Below are 17,434 nucleotides of genomic sequence, written 5' to 3'. Positions count from 1 at the left end.
AAAAACCAAAAAAAAAAAAAAAGTTAGAAGAAAACACTGTACCTAAAATAGAGGTGCCCACTCTGGCTGTGAGCTCTCCAGGTACCTGCCTCAAAGGCTACTCGAGGCATCATTGATTATGAATGTACCAAAAGCCACAAGGGAGGCCTGGTATCAGCATCCATGCCCACACCGATCCTTCCACACCCCTGGACACCTGACAGCACCCTTCCCACTTCACAGACAGGAATGGTTTCCCTTTGAAAGACGGAGGACCTTGTCACCATGTTAGGGAGGAAGCTGATGTGGGGGAACACAGCTGGTCCACTTCCTGTACTCACTCCTCCAGTCTCAGCCAGCCTTCTTTCTGGAGAGTTCCTCCATCAAAGTCCCCTAGCTCCTGCCTGAGCTTTGTCCCCCGGTCTGAATGCAATCAGGGATGTTGCCACATCCTGTAATGCTAGCCCTTGGAGGAGCAGCATGGCGAATCTCCAGCCTGTCGTCTGTGGCATGAGCCATCCCTGACAGCTACATGTCAGCTGCATGTCTGATGAGCATGTCCTCTGAGTCTTCCACCTGTTCACAGTTAGACGTGTCTAACTGGAGAAGAGTCCAGGGCAAGGCCATGGGGACAGTGTCAAAGACCCTACTTCCAGCATGACAGTAATCCGGTATCAACACGTGGGGAAAATAAAGCAACCTGATAGCATCCAGTCTCCAAGCCTCCGTGAGAACCTTTATCAAACACCCTGCAGTGATCAAGATTCCTCACATACCCCGAAGTCCTTAATCCCGTGTCTTCCCAGTCTTCTCAGCCCCCTCTATCCCCAAGAAAATAAGATCGGCTCTTTCTTGTTTGTTTTAGAAAACTCCATGGTCACAGAGCAGGGACATTCTTAGAACTCAGATCAAGCAATTCCTTTGCTTAAAACCACCTTGTGGATTCTCATCACTCACAGGATAAAATCCAAACCCCTTTATGATCCCCGGGGCACTACGCAAATTGGCCCCATCTCCCATTCCTTCCACCACATTGATCTTTTATCTATTCCTTGAAATGCCAAGCTCATTCCTGTGACAAAGGGCTCTTGCATTTCCTGTAGAATGAATGATCTGTGCAACCCCCTGGAATGCTCCTTGCCTGGCTCCTCTGTAACATTCAGGTGTCAATTCAGGTGCCATAGTCTCCAAGAGGCCTTTTCTATCTAAATTTTATTTTTTTAAAGAATTTTTAAAAAAAGATTTATGTATTTATTATGTATACAGTATTTTGCCTGCATGTGTGTCTGCACAACAGAAGAGGGCACCAGATCTCATTATAGATGGTTGTGAGCCACCATGTGGTACTGAGAATTGAACTCAGGACCTCTGGAAGAGCATCCAGTGCTCTTAACCTCTGAGCCATCTCTCCAGCCCTCTGTCTGATTTTTAAAGAAATGTTCTACCCTCTCTTGTTGGCATGCTCTATGGGAGTCTCCATCCGTCTGTTTCTTTCATGGCAGCTGCCTCTATCTAGTGATTATTATCATTATTATTATTATTATTACTTTATTATTATTATTAAAAAGATGTTACTTCCCCATCATATGCACTCCATGAATGCAGGGACTCTATCTTGGTCATCACACAGGCCTTGGAGCCTAGAACAGCACCTGGCACAAAGCTCCAGCTAGGCAAGGATTTGTTGACTAAACGTATGAATGAACTCTCTTGTCTCTGTCCCCTGCTGTAATTTCTCTTCCCTTCTCCTGGCCAAGAATTGTGCCAGCTTCTTCTGCTTGTTGCAACCTGCCTGGCTTTGCACTCAGTTCTGGTCTGGCTGGCATTCTCTTAGGCTAATCAGAAGACACCCCTCCCCACCCCCACTGCCAACTCCTGCTCCTGCTTAGCCTGATCCCTCATAGGCACAGGTGAAGGCCTTTCATCAGCTGCCCACATTCCCTGACTGGTATGGAGACTAGGAGGTGCAAACCCTCAGGGAGCCAACACTGACTCTCTGCAGTCAGCTGGGGTTTCATGGGAACATTTTCTAAGCACCACCTAACTTTGCTAAGTTCAAAGATAAGCATATGTCCTGGAATCCACCAGAAAATTGTGTGTGTGTGTGGGGGGGGGGGTCTTTCAGTTACGTATGCATATGCCCCCCCTTGTGCAGATCATCATCAATATCATCAATGCCACAGGTCTACATTAGATGGCTTTCCTTTTTTTTTTTTTTTTTTTTTTTTCAGGCAGGGTCTCTCACTGAACCTGGAGTTCATCAGTTTAGCTAGACTGACACTGACTGTCCAATGAGTTTGGGGAATCTGCCCATCCTGCCCCTAGGATTACAGATGCGCATTGCCATACCCAGCATTTATTTATTTGAGTGCCAGTAATCTGAACTCAGGTCCTTCTTGCACAGAGCACTTTACCCATGGAACCGTCTCACCAGCCCCTAGGATTCCCCCTGAGTTTTGCTAGTCCTGGCACCCCTCTCCTGGTGTCCACTCTCTCCTCTGGGCTGATAAAGGCCTTAAAATCTACCAGTCTCTAGCTAGTGAATCCTTCCAGGAAGGCAACCTAACTCCTGGGCTCCTGACAAAGGAATCAAGTCAGAAGCCATGCCAAGGTTGCTAGCCCCTCTGCGTCACCAACCTCTGAAAACGACAATTACGTGCTTGCGGTTCCAATGCTGTGTTATTTCTGCATTTGCAATGTACAGAATTGTGTAAAAATAAAGGCTACTGACTGCCTGGCACCCCTTCCCAGCGTAATGACTAAGCAAGCATGTTGTTAGCTCCCCAGCCGCCGTTCTGTGTACATGATAACACAGAGCAAAGTTGGAAACTGCTACTCGGCTGAGCCAAACAACAGAAAAATGCAAGCAGGAAATTGTTAGCGCTGAAGGAGGACACCAAGACAAATATGTTCTTCCAGCTATGGCATCTTAGACCAACGACAAACACATCACCCAGGCCAAGTGTCCTGGCCACATGACTGAAGCAAGTTGAAGGCGTTGGAGTCACACACAGACTCGGGCTTGAACTGTGGTCCATCTGCAGACTGACCTCTGACCTCATGGTTCTGTATCTACCTGGTGGGGTACAGCATGGTAGAACACTTAAGAGGTAAGTTCCTGGAGGGAGGCAGAAACTAGACTTGACTCCTACCACTTCCCAGAGGCCAGGACTTTCAGCCTCATATCTAAGCCATAGGTCCTATTTATGAAAATTGACTAAGTGTTAGCATTTATTACATGATACCACTCTGAGCTTTCCCTACCATAGCCTCAGTGGGGTAGTATGATGATCCTATAAAACATTTCTACTTTATCATAATTTTATCAAATCCTTTGATAGCTGCTTCTCTTCAGGATTCAGTTAAGAAGCAAAGACTTAAAATGTGCTTGGGGCTGGGCGGTGGGGGCACATGCCTTTAATCCCAGCACTTGGGAGGCAGAGGCAGGCAGATCTCTGAGTTCAAGGCCAGTCTGGTCTACAGAGTGAGTTCCAGGACAATCAGCACTACAGGAGAAACCCTGTGTTGAAAAAACCAAAACCAAAACAACAACAACAAAAAGCTAATTGAGAGCCAATCTCTAAGCCTAGCTTAAGTCACACATCCTGTGCTCCAGTACAGCCTGGTGATTCCATCTGACTCTAGTCCCTTCGCACCTTCCCCAATCTTCAGACCTGTCCTGGGTTGTGCATTTGTGTTCAGGCTCAGTCTGGTAGGTCTGCCTGTACTGTTCCCAACCTCCAGGCTTGGTCCCAGGCACATATCCTAGCCTGATAAGTCTGCCTGAGGCTAACATTTCCATACCATATCCAACCTCCAGGACTAGCCTGGGATACACATGTGTGCCCCAGCCCAACCTGGGATGTCCTGGGAACCTTGCCCACCCACACTATCCCCAACCTTCAAGCCTAGTCTCAGACGCACAGTCACAACCAGTGAAAGAAAGAAATCCACATTCCCAGGTCTTATCACATACACAAATAATGTGAAAGGCCAAGATAGAACATCCCATGAAGTCCACCAGTCGCATATAAATGTTCTCTAATTAGAATTCCCTGGATGAACTCTAAAACACAGAACTTCCAAGAACAATCATAAACTTCATCAAAGAACTCAAATTTAAAGAGGAGAGAACAAACCAGCTCAGTGAACTTCATGAGAACAGCAGTACATGCCTGAATGAGGTCCAAGAAAACAAAAACATATGGCAGAGTGAAATATCTAAGACAGCTCAAGACTTGAAAACTGAATTCAGTTGAGAATATTGAAGAAAACTCAAGCTGAAATGAAGATAGAATTAAAAAAAAAACTCAACAACCCAATTAGAAAACTCAGGGCTTGGCCTACAGAGGCCAAGGTGGGCATTTGTTGAACAAATGAAACAATGAATGAACAGGTGTGTCCCACAGTCAGAGCAATGGAGTCAGCGGGAAACCTGAAGCCCCCATTCTGAGGCTGAGGAATTTTAGTGATGTGGCAATTGGATGAAGATGTAATCCTCTTCAGTAAGTGGCTTGTCACAATCCTCTAAGTCCAAATTTAAAATTAATTAAATGACAACTAAACAAGATTCTGGAGTTTGAGTCTAGAGAGAATGATTGATTTCTGGCAAAAAAAAAAAAAAAATTCTCCCCATTTTTTTTAAATGTCTTCATTGTTCAACCAAGAACCCAAACCAAAATTCTGGGTTCTGCCTCCATGTCTCCGGCTCGCTCAAACTGCATAGGGAACCCCACCTGCTCACTCCTTACAAGTAGAACGGATCAAGTAGAAAACAGAATATCAACATTTGAAGTTAAAGTAGAGGAATTAGACCACACAAGCAAAGAAGAAAGGAAGAGGAGGAGGAGGGAAGGAAGAGAAGGATGAAGAAATAGAAGAAGTAGGCAGGAACTGTGGGACACCATGAAAAGACCCAAATATTCAAAATAGGTATAGATGAAGAAGAATGCCAGACCTGTTACCTAGACCATATCTTCAACAGGTCCATAAGAGAAAACTTCTCCAAATTAAGAAAAGACACAGCCATTCAGATACAAGGAACACACAGAATATCAAATAGTCAAGACCAGAAAAGAAACTGCCCATGGCATGCCACAGTTAAAACACTAAATATTCAAAACAATGTGTGGGTATGGAAAGATGCAAGAGAAAAAAAACATCACATAGAAAGGAAAGCCCATTAGAATAACATAATTCCTTAATGGAAACTTTAAAATCCAGAGGAGCCTGGAGTGATGTACTGCAAGTCCTGAAAGACCACAAATGCCAATCTAGACTACTGTACCCAAGGGCTCCAGGCAAGGAGAGGCCTCCCTGGAGAGATAGGGGCTCTTGCACCTAGCATGAATTTTCCCCAAGGGAGACCCATCCTAGCTAGGGTTGAAGACGGTGATGTTTCTGGCTTTTCTGCTTACATGGAATCAGAGGCCAACATTCTGTTCCCATGACACACATATCACACCATCCAGGGTGGCCTCTGACCACTGGGAAGGGAATCGGGGCAGCAAGCTCATCAAAGTTGCCTGTCTTCCTCCATCTTCTCCTACTCAGGTCCAGTACTCACCAAATTACTGGGTCTCCTCTCCCTATACACTATACAGCCATGCCCACACATCAGTTATGCACATAGAGGTATACCCCAGAGACATGTACAGGCACACAACCATGTACACACACCATAGTGAAGCACATACACTACATGTATACCACAGGCATGTATACATATATCACAACCATATACACAAACTGCAGCCATGCACCCATGCACATCCATCCATCCATCCATCCATACATACATACACCAAAGCCATGTATACATACATGTACCCCAAAGCCCCCCCCCCCACACACACACACATGGTAACCTCTTGCTTACAAACCAAGGTTGAGTCTACCTCTCTGGCCACCAAGAAGAGACCCGGACCACTTCTCTCTTTAGAGGTGGTGTCCAGTAGTCATCTAGGCAACCTATGTCCCCAAGGTTGGAACCCTGCTGAGCTGCCAGCTATTACTTTTCTGGTAATGAGTCTGGGGTAAAAGGAGGGTCTTGAAAAAGCTTTGGTCTCCCAGCACCCCCTCTCCCCACCAGTCCTCCTCCTCTCTCCAGGCCTCAGCAGGATTAAGTGAGACGATGAATTCCAAAGCGCTTGGTAAATTGTAAGGAGCACTATGCAAATGTTAGCACTTCTGACTCAGAGGCAGCAGGGTGAGCCGGAGAGTCAGACCTGGTGGCAGCCTCTGGAGTCCCGCAGGCCAGGTTCATACATAGCCTGAGCCCCACATCACCAGGGCTGCCCAAGGTGTAAAATCATTGAGACCTCATTTCTTCAGCTGCTAAGTGGGGACAGGATGGTGACACCATCCCGGTCAAAGGTAAGCAACACTATAAAATCGCTCTGCCCCCAGCATGCCAAGCCTGTTTATCACATTTCTCAGCAAAGGTCTTCACACATAGAGGAGTCCATTTCCAAGAACGTCCCAGTAACGCATGGTGGACTCAGTAAATATCAGCCTCCTTCTTGCCTCCCGTGCTTTTCTTTGAAACTCCTCCTTCTCAACCCATCATCCTGAGATTTCTCACCCTGTCAGCCTGGGATTTCTCACCTTTGACCCCTAGAGTGCTCTGGAAGTGTCTAAGAGCGGTAGAACACTGGTTTCTATTGCAGGTTCCAGGGCACTGGGGTGTGGTCTCAAGTATAAACATTTTTAGTGGGTCTTCCTTCTTAGACACAGTCTGGATGTATGACTTTTTCTCTAGACTCTTTACAGCAGTCCTGGGGCTATCAGCCATCAGCAAGTGGAAGTGAGACACGCCCCTCCACACCACGCCCCTTCCTTGAGTCCTTCCGAGGGGAACAAGTGTTGAGAGGGGCCGAGGCCTGAGAGAGCTGGGTTTGGAGAATGAGGGACTCAGTGAGCTGGGGAATGAGACAGGAAATGCTGGGAATAAATACAGCAATAAAGGAGCTTCGGCTGGGAGCTACCGAGTGATTCTTATTGTTCAAATTATCTTTAAAACTTTTCATTTGAATCTGTTTAATAAGGGAAGGCTTACCCCAAGGAAGAGGTATTTTTTTAATGTGACTTGGGAGCTGAATTGGAAAGAGCGTTGCAACAAAGATATTAAAAAGGGGATTAAACCAAACCACTGGTGGCCCATCTCTGCAGGCTCCCACAACCTGCGACATAGCTCCTGAAACCATAAAATTAAATTACAAAGGGGGACACGGGAAGCAGGAAGCGGGAAGTGGGACGTTAATCATGATCCATCTTCCTTCCCTGCTCATGGCTCCTGGTGTTAAGCAGGCACAGAAGTCTGCTGGGAAGGGTGTCTGCTGTCCAGTGAGCTCAGGTACTGAAGGCCCTTCAGGATTCCTAGCTTATCTCAGCTCCCTTCCAGCTGGCCAGGTTGCCTAACCTGACCTCCAGCATCATCCCAGTCACAAAATGAGAGTAATAGTGGCCATCTACATGGAAAGGTTGCTCGGAAAAAGAAATAAGCATACATTGACTTCTGAAGCCCTCGCACATACAAGCTGCTCAAGAACATGCAAGCTCCCTTTTATGTAGCCTAAGGCAGAAGGACAAAACCTGCCCTGTCTTGGTTTGCTTGATATTCTCTCCCTACATGCCTCAATGCTCTCTCTGATGGCTGTGACCCTTTGCTTGGATCCTAGCCACCTCTAGGCCTCACTCTTCTCAAGGTGGCATTTTAATAGCTCATCCATCATTCACTTCCTCCCTCATTCATACATACTGCATAATCATGAAGTGCCAGGAACTTGGCTGGACACTGGAGAGACAGAGATGAGTAAGACATAACCCCTGTCCTTAAGGAACCCCACAGTGCGGTGCTAGAGGGGACCACTGCGACAAGGCAGTGTACAATATGCGTCAGGTGACCATCACCTCATCAGAACATCAAGACTCCCATATTAGGACGAAGCTGACAGGCATGCTTCTGGCCAACAGGCAATAAGAGTACTGGCTCTAATTTGGTTCTTCAATCTGTTATAAAGACTTTTATAAAGACTACACCACCCTGCCCCTGGTGCCAGGGACGCATTTGTCTTTTGTGGTAATCGCTTCTGCTTTCTCTTGTTAGATAATAGAAGTTACAAAAGTCTCTGGCTTCTGAGAATCTCTCTCCCTTGCTTGAGTAGTTTCCTTCAGCTTAATTCATGAGACGTCAAACCTCCTCTCCACCCTGTACTCTTGTGCCGTCATTTCATCTTTGCTAACATCAGCATTGATGGCGAAGGTGATGATGGTGGTGGTGAGGAGGAGGAGGAATGGTAATCGTGATGGCAACAATGATGGTGGTGTGATGATGATGGTGGTGTGATGATAATGCTGATAGTGATGATGTCGACAATAATTGGGATAATGGTGATGATGATGGTGACAGTAGTGACAATGTTGATGGTGGTGTGATTAGTGATGATGATGACGATGATGGTGATGGTCGTGCTGGTGATAACAATGGTGATGATGGTAACAGCCAGGAGGGTGATGATGATGACAATGAGGGTGCTGATGCTGATAGTGGTGATGATATGATACTGGTAAGGATTGTGCTGCTGCTGCTGATAACAATGATGACGATCATGATGGTTGATGATAGTAACAGCCGTGACAATGATAATGATGGCAATGGTAATGATGATGACGATGGTTATGGTGGTGTTGTGATGATGGTGAGGGCAGTGATAATGATGACAATGAGGAACATGGAGCTTTGTATCTTATTCCAGGTGCCATTGGCATCACATTCATTACTCCATCAACACAACCTTTGGGGGTAGTGACTATAGCCTTTCTCCATTTTTCAGATGGGAGCAAGGGGGGGAAGCTTAGGGATAGTATACTTTCCAGGTCCCCAGTTTAATCCCCAGAATCAGAGAGACAGGGTGAGGTGATAGAGAATGGTATACTACCTCCCGTTTCTAAGACCAGGTTGGAATTCAACAGATAAGCAGGAGAAGAGCATTCCCGATAGTTGAGTAGCCTGAGTAGAGGCAAGGCCATTGCATGCCTGCTGGTGCTCTTCTTAGATTACAGAACACTGAAAGAGGACAGCAACATGTGTGCCTAGAGATACTACACAGAGTTACTACACAGACTCCCGACGGCCAAGCCAAAAGAACAGAGGCCAATGTGAGATGTTCCGGCAGGGCTGTTGACAAGCTTCAGGAGGATGAAGCCGGGGGAGGAGGGGCCACGCGGGTGGGGGGAAGGGTGGAGGACCTCTTGCAGGGAGAGGAAGCAAACGTACAAGAACAGCAGTGGCAAAAAAAACCGACAAAAATGAGGAAGCGATGACTCAAAGGCCAAGATGGAAGGAGCTGGAAGAGAAAGGCCAGGAGCTCTGGAGCCTCTGGATCCCCAGTTCGTGCAACTACTTAATAACAGCGGTAGAAAGAATTGCCCTGTTGGAAGAGTTGTTCAAACAAGGCAGCTCCTTGGTTTCCCAGGTCTCTCTGGCTTGCCCTGTGTGGAAGACTGCTGTAAGCAAGGATCTCCTGGAACAAATGAACTTCAGTGCAAAGCAACAGGCTGCCCTGCCCCGGCTCATTCCCAGTTTTGTTTTGTTTGGATGTTGAATGTCATGTGCTTGGTTCATGGGACAAGCAAGGGTGGGGGGCGGCACAATGTCAACATTGTGGGGGTGGACATATTCTGAGACCTGGAATAGGGGGGCTCAGGAGGGAGGCACACCTCTTTATGGATCCCAACCTGCAGCCCACAGGGTCCCTGACATCATTCTCCAACTATTGAGAGACCTGGGAATATGTGTTCCAGCAGCAGGGGGCCCAACTGCCTTCCCCAGACTCTCAAGGAGGTGTTGTCTCCTGGAGAGGAAGAAAGCATGGCTTTTCACTTTAGATAGCAAAGATGCCCAGAACTGCCTGGAATGGGAGGCATGTGTCAGGACGGCTCTCCGTGTGTGGATCTTGTTAGTTTTACTCTCATCTCCAGGCTCCATGCTTTCAAGGTAATAGTCAAAGACAATGTGTGTCTGAAGCGATTTCTCTAGCAAAGTAAATCCACTCAATTGCTTAATAACGATAGTAGAAAGAATTGCCCTGTTGGGAGAGTCATTCAAACAAGGCAGTGAGTGCCTTGGCTTCTCAAGTCTTTCTGGCTTACCCTGTGTAGATCGGCTTGAGCAAGGGTCCTACTGGAACAAGTGGGAGTCAGCAGCTCAAAGCACCAGGCTGCTGGGCTCCTTCTGATGGTGCTTTTGGTTTTGCTTGCACTTTGAATGCTTAATACAGATTTCTCCCTGCAGACTTATCTTTCTGCTGGACTTCACAGGGCCCTCAGCAAAGCCTTTGACCTCTGCAAACCAGGTTCAACCCGATTTGACAAGCTCACGTACCCAGGGAGGGTCTGGAAGCAGTCAAGGAGGCTGGTCACAGGATCACTTTCCCACTCCCTTTCTCTCTCACAGTACACTCCATCCTTAGGAAGCTCCCATCCTTCCCTAAACTTGCTGGATTCTTTCCACAAGCTCTGCTTCTCCATCCTCAAGACCAGGGACACATTTAATTTGAGAAGCCTTGACAGTAAAGCTACTGTTAATTATGACACCATCTCCTACCATGGAACTGTACCCACATCATCTGCTACAGTCACAGTGCAGGGTGCCCAATCTATCTCGAAAGCCTTCTCTAAGTCTTAATCATGTGCTCCCTCATTAGCATGCTTATTGTCTTACATCACCCATTGTCCTTTGCAAGACACTGAAGCTCCATGAAAGATGTCAGGGCCTGTCTCCTCTTTCTGTCACAGAACAATGTTTCACCAACACATTAGATTGAAAACAGTTAAGTGCACACTAAATGCTTCCTGGATATTGCTGCTGTCTGATGGGTCTGTGCCCCACCCTATTCACTGGACTGGCAACTCTTCAAGGGAAGAGGTTTTTTCCCTTCTTAGCCCTGTATCCCTGTGGCCCAGCACTCGGGCCTCATCTACAGAAGGCTAAGCATTCATTGAAGGAATCAAAACAGAAATGAACGAACAAGTACTGTTCTATAGTCAGAGCAATGGAGTCAAGAGAAAACCCAAAGCCCCCATTCTGAGGCTGAGGAATTTTATTAGTGATGCTGTGGCGAATGAATGAATATGTAATCCTGGAATATGAGTCAGTAAGTGGCTTGCCACAATTCTCTAAGCCCAAATTTAAGACTAATTAAAAGATAACTGAGTAGGATTCTGGAGTTTAATTGACTCTAGACAGAACTATTGATTTCTTGCCAAAACCCATTTCTCCCCACCTCTTCCCCCACCTCTTTAAATGACACCATTGTTCAACCCCAAGGTAAAAACCCTGCATTCCACCTCTTTGTCTCGGTGTGCCCAAGCCATCATCAGGGTCCCTGGATCCCTCATGCTGCACATGGAACCCTCTACTCCTTCCATCCCGTAGCTTAGGGTGTGTGGTACAGTCACCGTGGTCCAAAGACTATCCCGTGTGGGCCTCAACTGGTCTACTGTAGCATCTTCCTGAGACCTCTGACTTCTCTCACACACCCTGAGCCATCCCTGTGCAGAAACTGAAGGGATCTCTGAAGACATCCCAGAGTGTGCCACCACATATGCACTAGACCTCAGCTCTATGCAGTGACACTTGGAGGTCTCTTAAGACCTCACCAGCCCGACTTGGGTGTCAACTGGCACTATGTCCCCATCCCTCAGGACCTTCCAGCCACACTCTCTTTCCCAGAGCTCATATCATCCTCTCAGGGGCCTTGAGCTTGCTGTATCTCCTGACCTCCACCTAGATGCTTCCTCCAGGATTGTCAGACTACCAGCTGCTTACTGGAATCGGAGACTCAGCTCCCAGGCATCTACATTCAGATGAACGGGTCTCTTGCTGTTTCTTTGTCGGATGTTGCTTCCACCGCCGCACTTGTTGCTCTCTGATATCATCTCACCTCTTTTACGTGCTTATCACTGGTCTCCAATGAGAAGACCTTCACATTTTGAAGTTATCATAGATTTTTTTTTGGTTTAAATTTTACTTATTTTCTGTTATTTTATCTGACTCAAAAGATTTGTCCCCCATCACTTAGCACTGCACTGGGCACACAGTAGCTACTTGATAAACATTGGTTGAGTCAAGGAACTTCTATGTGACTATAGAGCAAACACAGCATGAAAAGGAATGTGACTGTGGTGCCAATCATCACTAACAGGAATATATAATGCAGCAAGCAGGGATACCAGCCACATATCTGCACTTGGTTCTGGGGACCCCATTGCCATGAGCACGAACAGGAAGCCAATATACGAGTCAGTTAAAGAGTAAAAGAAAACTAGGGGTATTCATCTTGCAAAGCCAAAAAGTCCTGGGAGGGGTCTGCTGTTGTCTTTTACCATCTAAAGCATTACAGAGACAGGAGAGAGTAATTCAGGAGCCCCAAGAACAGAATACCGATCACTTAGTTTGTTGGGAACAAATTTCAGCTCTAGGGAAGCCAAGCCCCTTTGAGAGAGTTGACAGCTTCAGGCATGGCACTCCTCCATCTGAGAGAGGGTGTGAACGACTGCTTGGCAAGGACATCACGGAAGTGACTCAGGCAGCTCAGGATGGCCTCCAAGACCTCGTGTCAAGGTTTCTGAGACATTTAGGGACAGGGTCAAGAAACTTCTTTTGGGATCTAGAGAGATGGCTCAGTGGTGAAGAGCACCGGGTATTCTTCGAGAGGACCCAGCTTCCATCTGCAGTACCCACATCGCAGTTCACAACTGTCTGTAACTCCAGATTGAGGCGACCAATGCCCTCTTCTGGTCTCTTAGGGTACCAGGCACACATGTGGTGCACAGACATACACACAAATAATTTAAAAACTTTTGAAGTTTGTGAATAACAAGATTCAAGAACTTGCCTAGCTATCCTGAAAAGAGATACTACCAAGAACTTGCTTAGCCAATCTGAAAAGAGACACTACCTAACCACACTCTACCGATTAGGCAGGGAAAAGTTTGATAGGTGGGTGTCTCATGGCCTGAACACCCTGGTGTGCTCTCTAGTTTTAAAGTCTACCCATGATCACTCAGAACATGGGGTTCCCAGGTAATGTCACTGTGCAGAGATGCCTCATGTTCTAGGGGGAAGATGACCACCCTGGTCACAGCTAGGCCAAGGTGGTCCAGTACTTCATTTCTGAAATTCTACTCTTTCTTAAGAGTAGAACCTCAGACCTCAGGCAAAGAAAGGAACTTCTTCAACCCTCAGCCTACTCCTCTGTACCAAAGTATTTCAAGATCTGGGAGGCTGTGAGTTTGAGTTCATCCTGGGATGTATAATGGCTTCCAGGCCAGTCTGGGTTCATAGTGAGATCCTGTCTCAAGATAACAAATAAATGAGAATAAATTTCATTTAAAAGTGTGGGGGGGGGTAGCAACTGAGACAAGAATGGCATAGTTTGATAATCATAGAAATTTAGAACTATAGGCTCTCAATGCCCTAATTTATTTTAGGGGTTTGCAAATCTGTATGGTGAAAACAAAATGAGTTTGAAAAGGTACCTACTCCTGCAAAAATTACAAGGTTTAACAGAAATTATAACTCTTGTTATTAGAAGGGATTTATCCATCCTAATTCCTAGCAGGACCATTGAACAATTCTGAGTTGTCACCTCCAGCAACCCCTGCCATCGCCCCCACTTGGCAGATGAGTAGACCATAGCTCAGATCCATCATAGAGTCACAGGTTCTGTAGCCGGCACAGGGCTGAACCTGGTTGTCTGACTCCAGCAGCATGGCTGTCCTTCATTTCAAGAAGCGTTCATTCACTGTGTTCTGCCGGGTGGACAGCCACACAATTGTGTTGTGGTTTCTTCATCTAAGTCGGTGGTTCCTCAGGTCTCCTCTCACTCTCTGAACTCATTCAAATGCAACCAGACTTAGAACTCCAGTTAGCAAAACCAACAAAAGCCAGAACAGCTCTGGCTGGGGCCTGTGTGGGGCCCGGCAAACGGCCCACTTGACTCCAGTGTGGCCATCTGAAGGATCCTCGGGTCTTGGAGCACCACATGAGAACTCTAGATGAAAGCTAACAGTGGTAACCCTCCCACACCCCAAGCTCGATGAATTACACATTAAGGCAGCCTTGCTTGTAAAATGCATCTTTCATTTCTTTGTTTCCCATCACATTCGACCCTCGTTATCGACTCTGAGTTGGACAAGGCAGGACACATCATCCTCAATTTGCAGATGAGGAAATCAAGGCCAAATGGAGTGAATCAGCCGGCCAAAGGTAGGCCAGTTCAATTTCCGGCCAAGTGTGGACTGGACGCAGAGTCTGTCTCCATGAATTTGGTGTGACCTGGCAGAGAAGGGGCTATCTACTGGAAATTGCTGCTGACCTTTGATCCAGAAAGTGGACAATCAGCTCCTTGGCCACTGAGAGAGCTGAGTACAGCCCCAAGGTTTCCTGTGCCAAGGCGCTGCCCCAGAGCAGATGGCAATGAACAGGACGGAGGAGCTCAGTGCCACTCAACAGACTAGCCACAGGATTCTGGCTATAGAAAGGCCATTTCCATCCGAGTCGGGTCCCGCTGAGCACAGGGCAGAGGAGGCAGAAGCAGCCAGCATGCCTCCTACCTTCATCTGCATCGAGCAAAGGAGCTTGCAAAGGGACTGCAGACCTGAGCATCTGCTCTCCTTCGCTTTCCCTCTAAGCTATCGCTTAGAGAGCCCTGAAACCTGAGGCAGCCGATAAATGCCTGAGTGGTTCCCCCATCTCTGAACCGAGTTGGAGCATGTGTTGGGGGCAGACAACACTTAATTATCACTTAGTCTTTAATTAGCACTTAATTATTAACACTTAATCCATCTGTAAAATGGGGACACTAATACCTGTTTCATAGGGATGCTGGGAGGATTAATTAACACTCACAGCCCACTTTGAAGATGCAGAGCCTTGAAAGAGTACTCAGCAGTGACATTAATCACTGCAGCGGATGCACTCCTTTCCTAATGAGATCCCTTCTTCCTCTCTGCCCCTCCCTGGCTTTTCCAATATCCAGCCCCAACAATATCTCCTCAACTTTTTCCTAGTACAGAAACACTTAGCTCTGTGTTTCCCAGACATGGGATTTCCCATCCCGGAAACTGGCTATTTACAGCCATCTTCCCGCACTTTAATTTTCTATTATGTCCTCTGAATATGTCAATGCCTTCCCAGTAAATATTTTGATGTGCGCTCTTGCAGTAGCTCTGTGGATGCTGAATGGGACAGCTGCTTTCTGTATTAGGGGATTCCAGATGTGGTTTCCAACCACCAGACTCATCTGTGCCAATGCCTGAACTTTTCCTGCGAGAGGGGAAAGATCATCCAGTTGCCTCTGAAGACAGTGATCTAACCCCTAATCTTGGTAAAAATGCTCTTGTAAGGACCCCAGATCTTCATCTTAGTTGCTTTTAGAATGAGAAATGTCTCCTTAGCAGCTGGAAAGAAGCTGCCAGTAAAGGTCTCTTCCCTCGCGCTGAAACTTCAGGACCTTGGCCAGCTCCCTCCTCCAAACTGCCCATACTAAGGATTATGGGGATGGAGAACATGTATGTAGAGCTTAACACCGGGCCAGATCGTTCAACCCGAAGTCAGACTGCATTCCCCCTCCCTTTATTCCTTGATAATCAACCAAACAGGGTACTACTTACTCTTCTTGGAAGCTGACAGTCGCAGTCATTGGTGCGGAGAGTTTCTCCAGCGAGGTCCTGGGCTGCAGGGACTCCGGCAAGCCCTGAACTCTCTTCCAGATGTCATGGCAAATCTTGTCTAGGCTATCCTGGGGTGTGTCCTGGTGGATCCAGACATATCTGGGGAATGGCCCCAGGGCGGAGGGACGCTTGGCCACCAGGGCCGAGGATGGAGGGAGCCCATTTCCACTAGCCATCCTCTTTCTCTCTTTCCGGAAGCCCCTTTGTCCACCCAGGGCTGGGAGACAAAGGGACTGTCCACCACCAGCCCTCATTCACCAGAAAAGGAGCTGAGGACTGGGCCTGGGAAGTAGTCAGTTCTGGCTGGCTGTTGCTGCAGCCAAGGGGTGGGTTTCAGAGGCCTTTGGTTTGGGTAAGGATGAGGAGTAGGGGGCAACTTTCTTTTGGGGAGGGGGGTCTTATGTTGACTTGCTTTTATTTGCTCTTTCCTGACTTTTGCCCCCCTCCCCCTCTCCCTTAGAAGAAAATATTTGAAAGTCAACAAAAACCAGTAACTTAGTAACCGTGGAATGCCCCGGAACTCAGGAACCAAGCGCCTGGGCGGGCAGAATGACATCTGGGAACGGCTGGAGGGGAGGACTGGCTCTCCCCACAGAACCCGGCACTCCCCCGTCGCGACACCCCTGTGACACCTTTCAGGGCCTGAGGCTCAGCCCATTCTCGCCTGTCAAGCCACCAAGAGGGTTGAGTAAGGGCTGGGCACTGTACTAGACTGGGTGGGGGCAGGCCATGGGACTGTCACCTCCCACCTTCCCAGAGATCCGGTGCACACCGAGGGCTAACGGCCCCCCCGCCCACCGCAGGTCCTGGCTGTAGCTCTCCCGGCTGCCCCCTTTCGTCCCTCTCTCTCTGCTGCTGCTGCTCTGCCTCCCTAGAAAGAAATCTTCAAAGCGGTGTTGTGCTGGCTGTCAGCCTGGCCCAGGTCCCCAGCGGACACCTGTGGCGCCTCTGCGCAGAGCGGCGACCCAGCACCGCAGGGGTCCCAACCCTTAAAACGGCGCCGATTGGGCAGGGCGGGCCTGGGCGGGGGCCAGCAGATTTGCGTGCCGAGTAGCTCCCACACCCCTGCCGTCGAGAGCTGGGATTCTTTCTGTGGGTTCAAGCGCAACGGCTCGGCCGCTGGGTGCGCGGGGGCACGGGCCGGGCGTTCGTACCCAAGGATCTCAGGTGGGGTGGGGGAGGGGTGCAGCTGGGAAGACCCCGGGAAGCCTCCCTTTTGAAGTAAGTCAAAGTGAAACAGTGTCTCTACCCCACCAATGAATACAAACTTCAGAGCCTGCGAGGGTGGGGGACTTGCCCCTTGGTCCTCCGGCTTTAAGCCTAACTGCCGAATGCCAAGGGCTGAGCTCAAACCTTATCCTATTCAAGCTAAAGAGTTTAGCACTACTTTTTATTCCGCATACACGGTGGGAGGAAACTGAGTCTCCAAGTCCTAAAAGGTTGTGTCCAGAGTTCAAGAGGGAAGACTGGAATTCAAAAGCTCCGGACTCTAGACCTGATCTAGTGCTCTGGGCTCCCAAGCAGATCCCAGCGCTGGGACATGGAGGCAGGCAGAGGTGGAAAAAACAAAAACAAAACTCCGCTCACTCACTCTTTACTAGGGATCGATAGTCCCCACCCCCACCGTAGCTTTTCCTTATAAACGTGCACAGCACCTTGCCAGGCAGTCCCTGGTCTCCCCCCACCCCCACCCCACCCCCCACCCACAAAGCCGTGG

At 48.0% G+C, this 17,434-nt stretch overlaps 1 protein-coding gene across 2 annotated transcripts in view; it reads right to left on the bottom strand.

Moving 5' to 3' along the window:
- CUNH1orf94 (chromosome unknown C1orf94 homolog) overlaps positions 1–16,487 on the bottom strand; it is a 43,480-nt gene extending 26,993 nt beyond the window's left edge. The window contains exon 1 of one of the 2 annotated variants that reach the window (XM_052718592.1): positions 15,658–16,487. In XM_052718592.1, the coding sequence (XP_052574552.1) occupies positions 15,658–15,971 (314 nt within the window). In that variant the 5' untranslated portion in view covers positions 15,972–16,487. Of the gene's footprint in view, positions 1–5,876; positions 5,981–15,657 lie in introns of those variants that run through there. The other variant, XM_052718593.1, reaches the window with a different exon arrangement.
- Between the last annotated feature and the right edge of the window lie 947 nt (positions 16,488–17,434).

This window comes from Peromyscus californicus, unplaced genomic scaffold (assembly GCF_007827085.1).
Source record: "Peromyscus californicus insignis strain IS unplaced genomic scaffold, ASM782708v3 Scaffold_5__1_contigs__length_169319896, whole genome shotgun sequence".
Taxonomy (NCBI): domain Eukaryota; kingdom Metazoa; phylum Chordata; class Mammalia; order Rodentia; family Cricetidae; genus Peromyscus; species Peromyscus californicus.
Note: the sequence above shows the minus strand (reverse complement) of the source record. Positions and strands in the feature narration are given on the sequence as shown.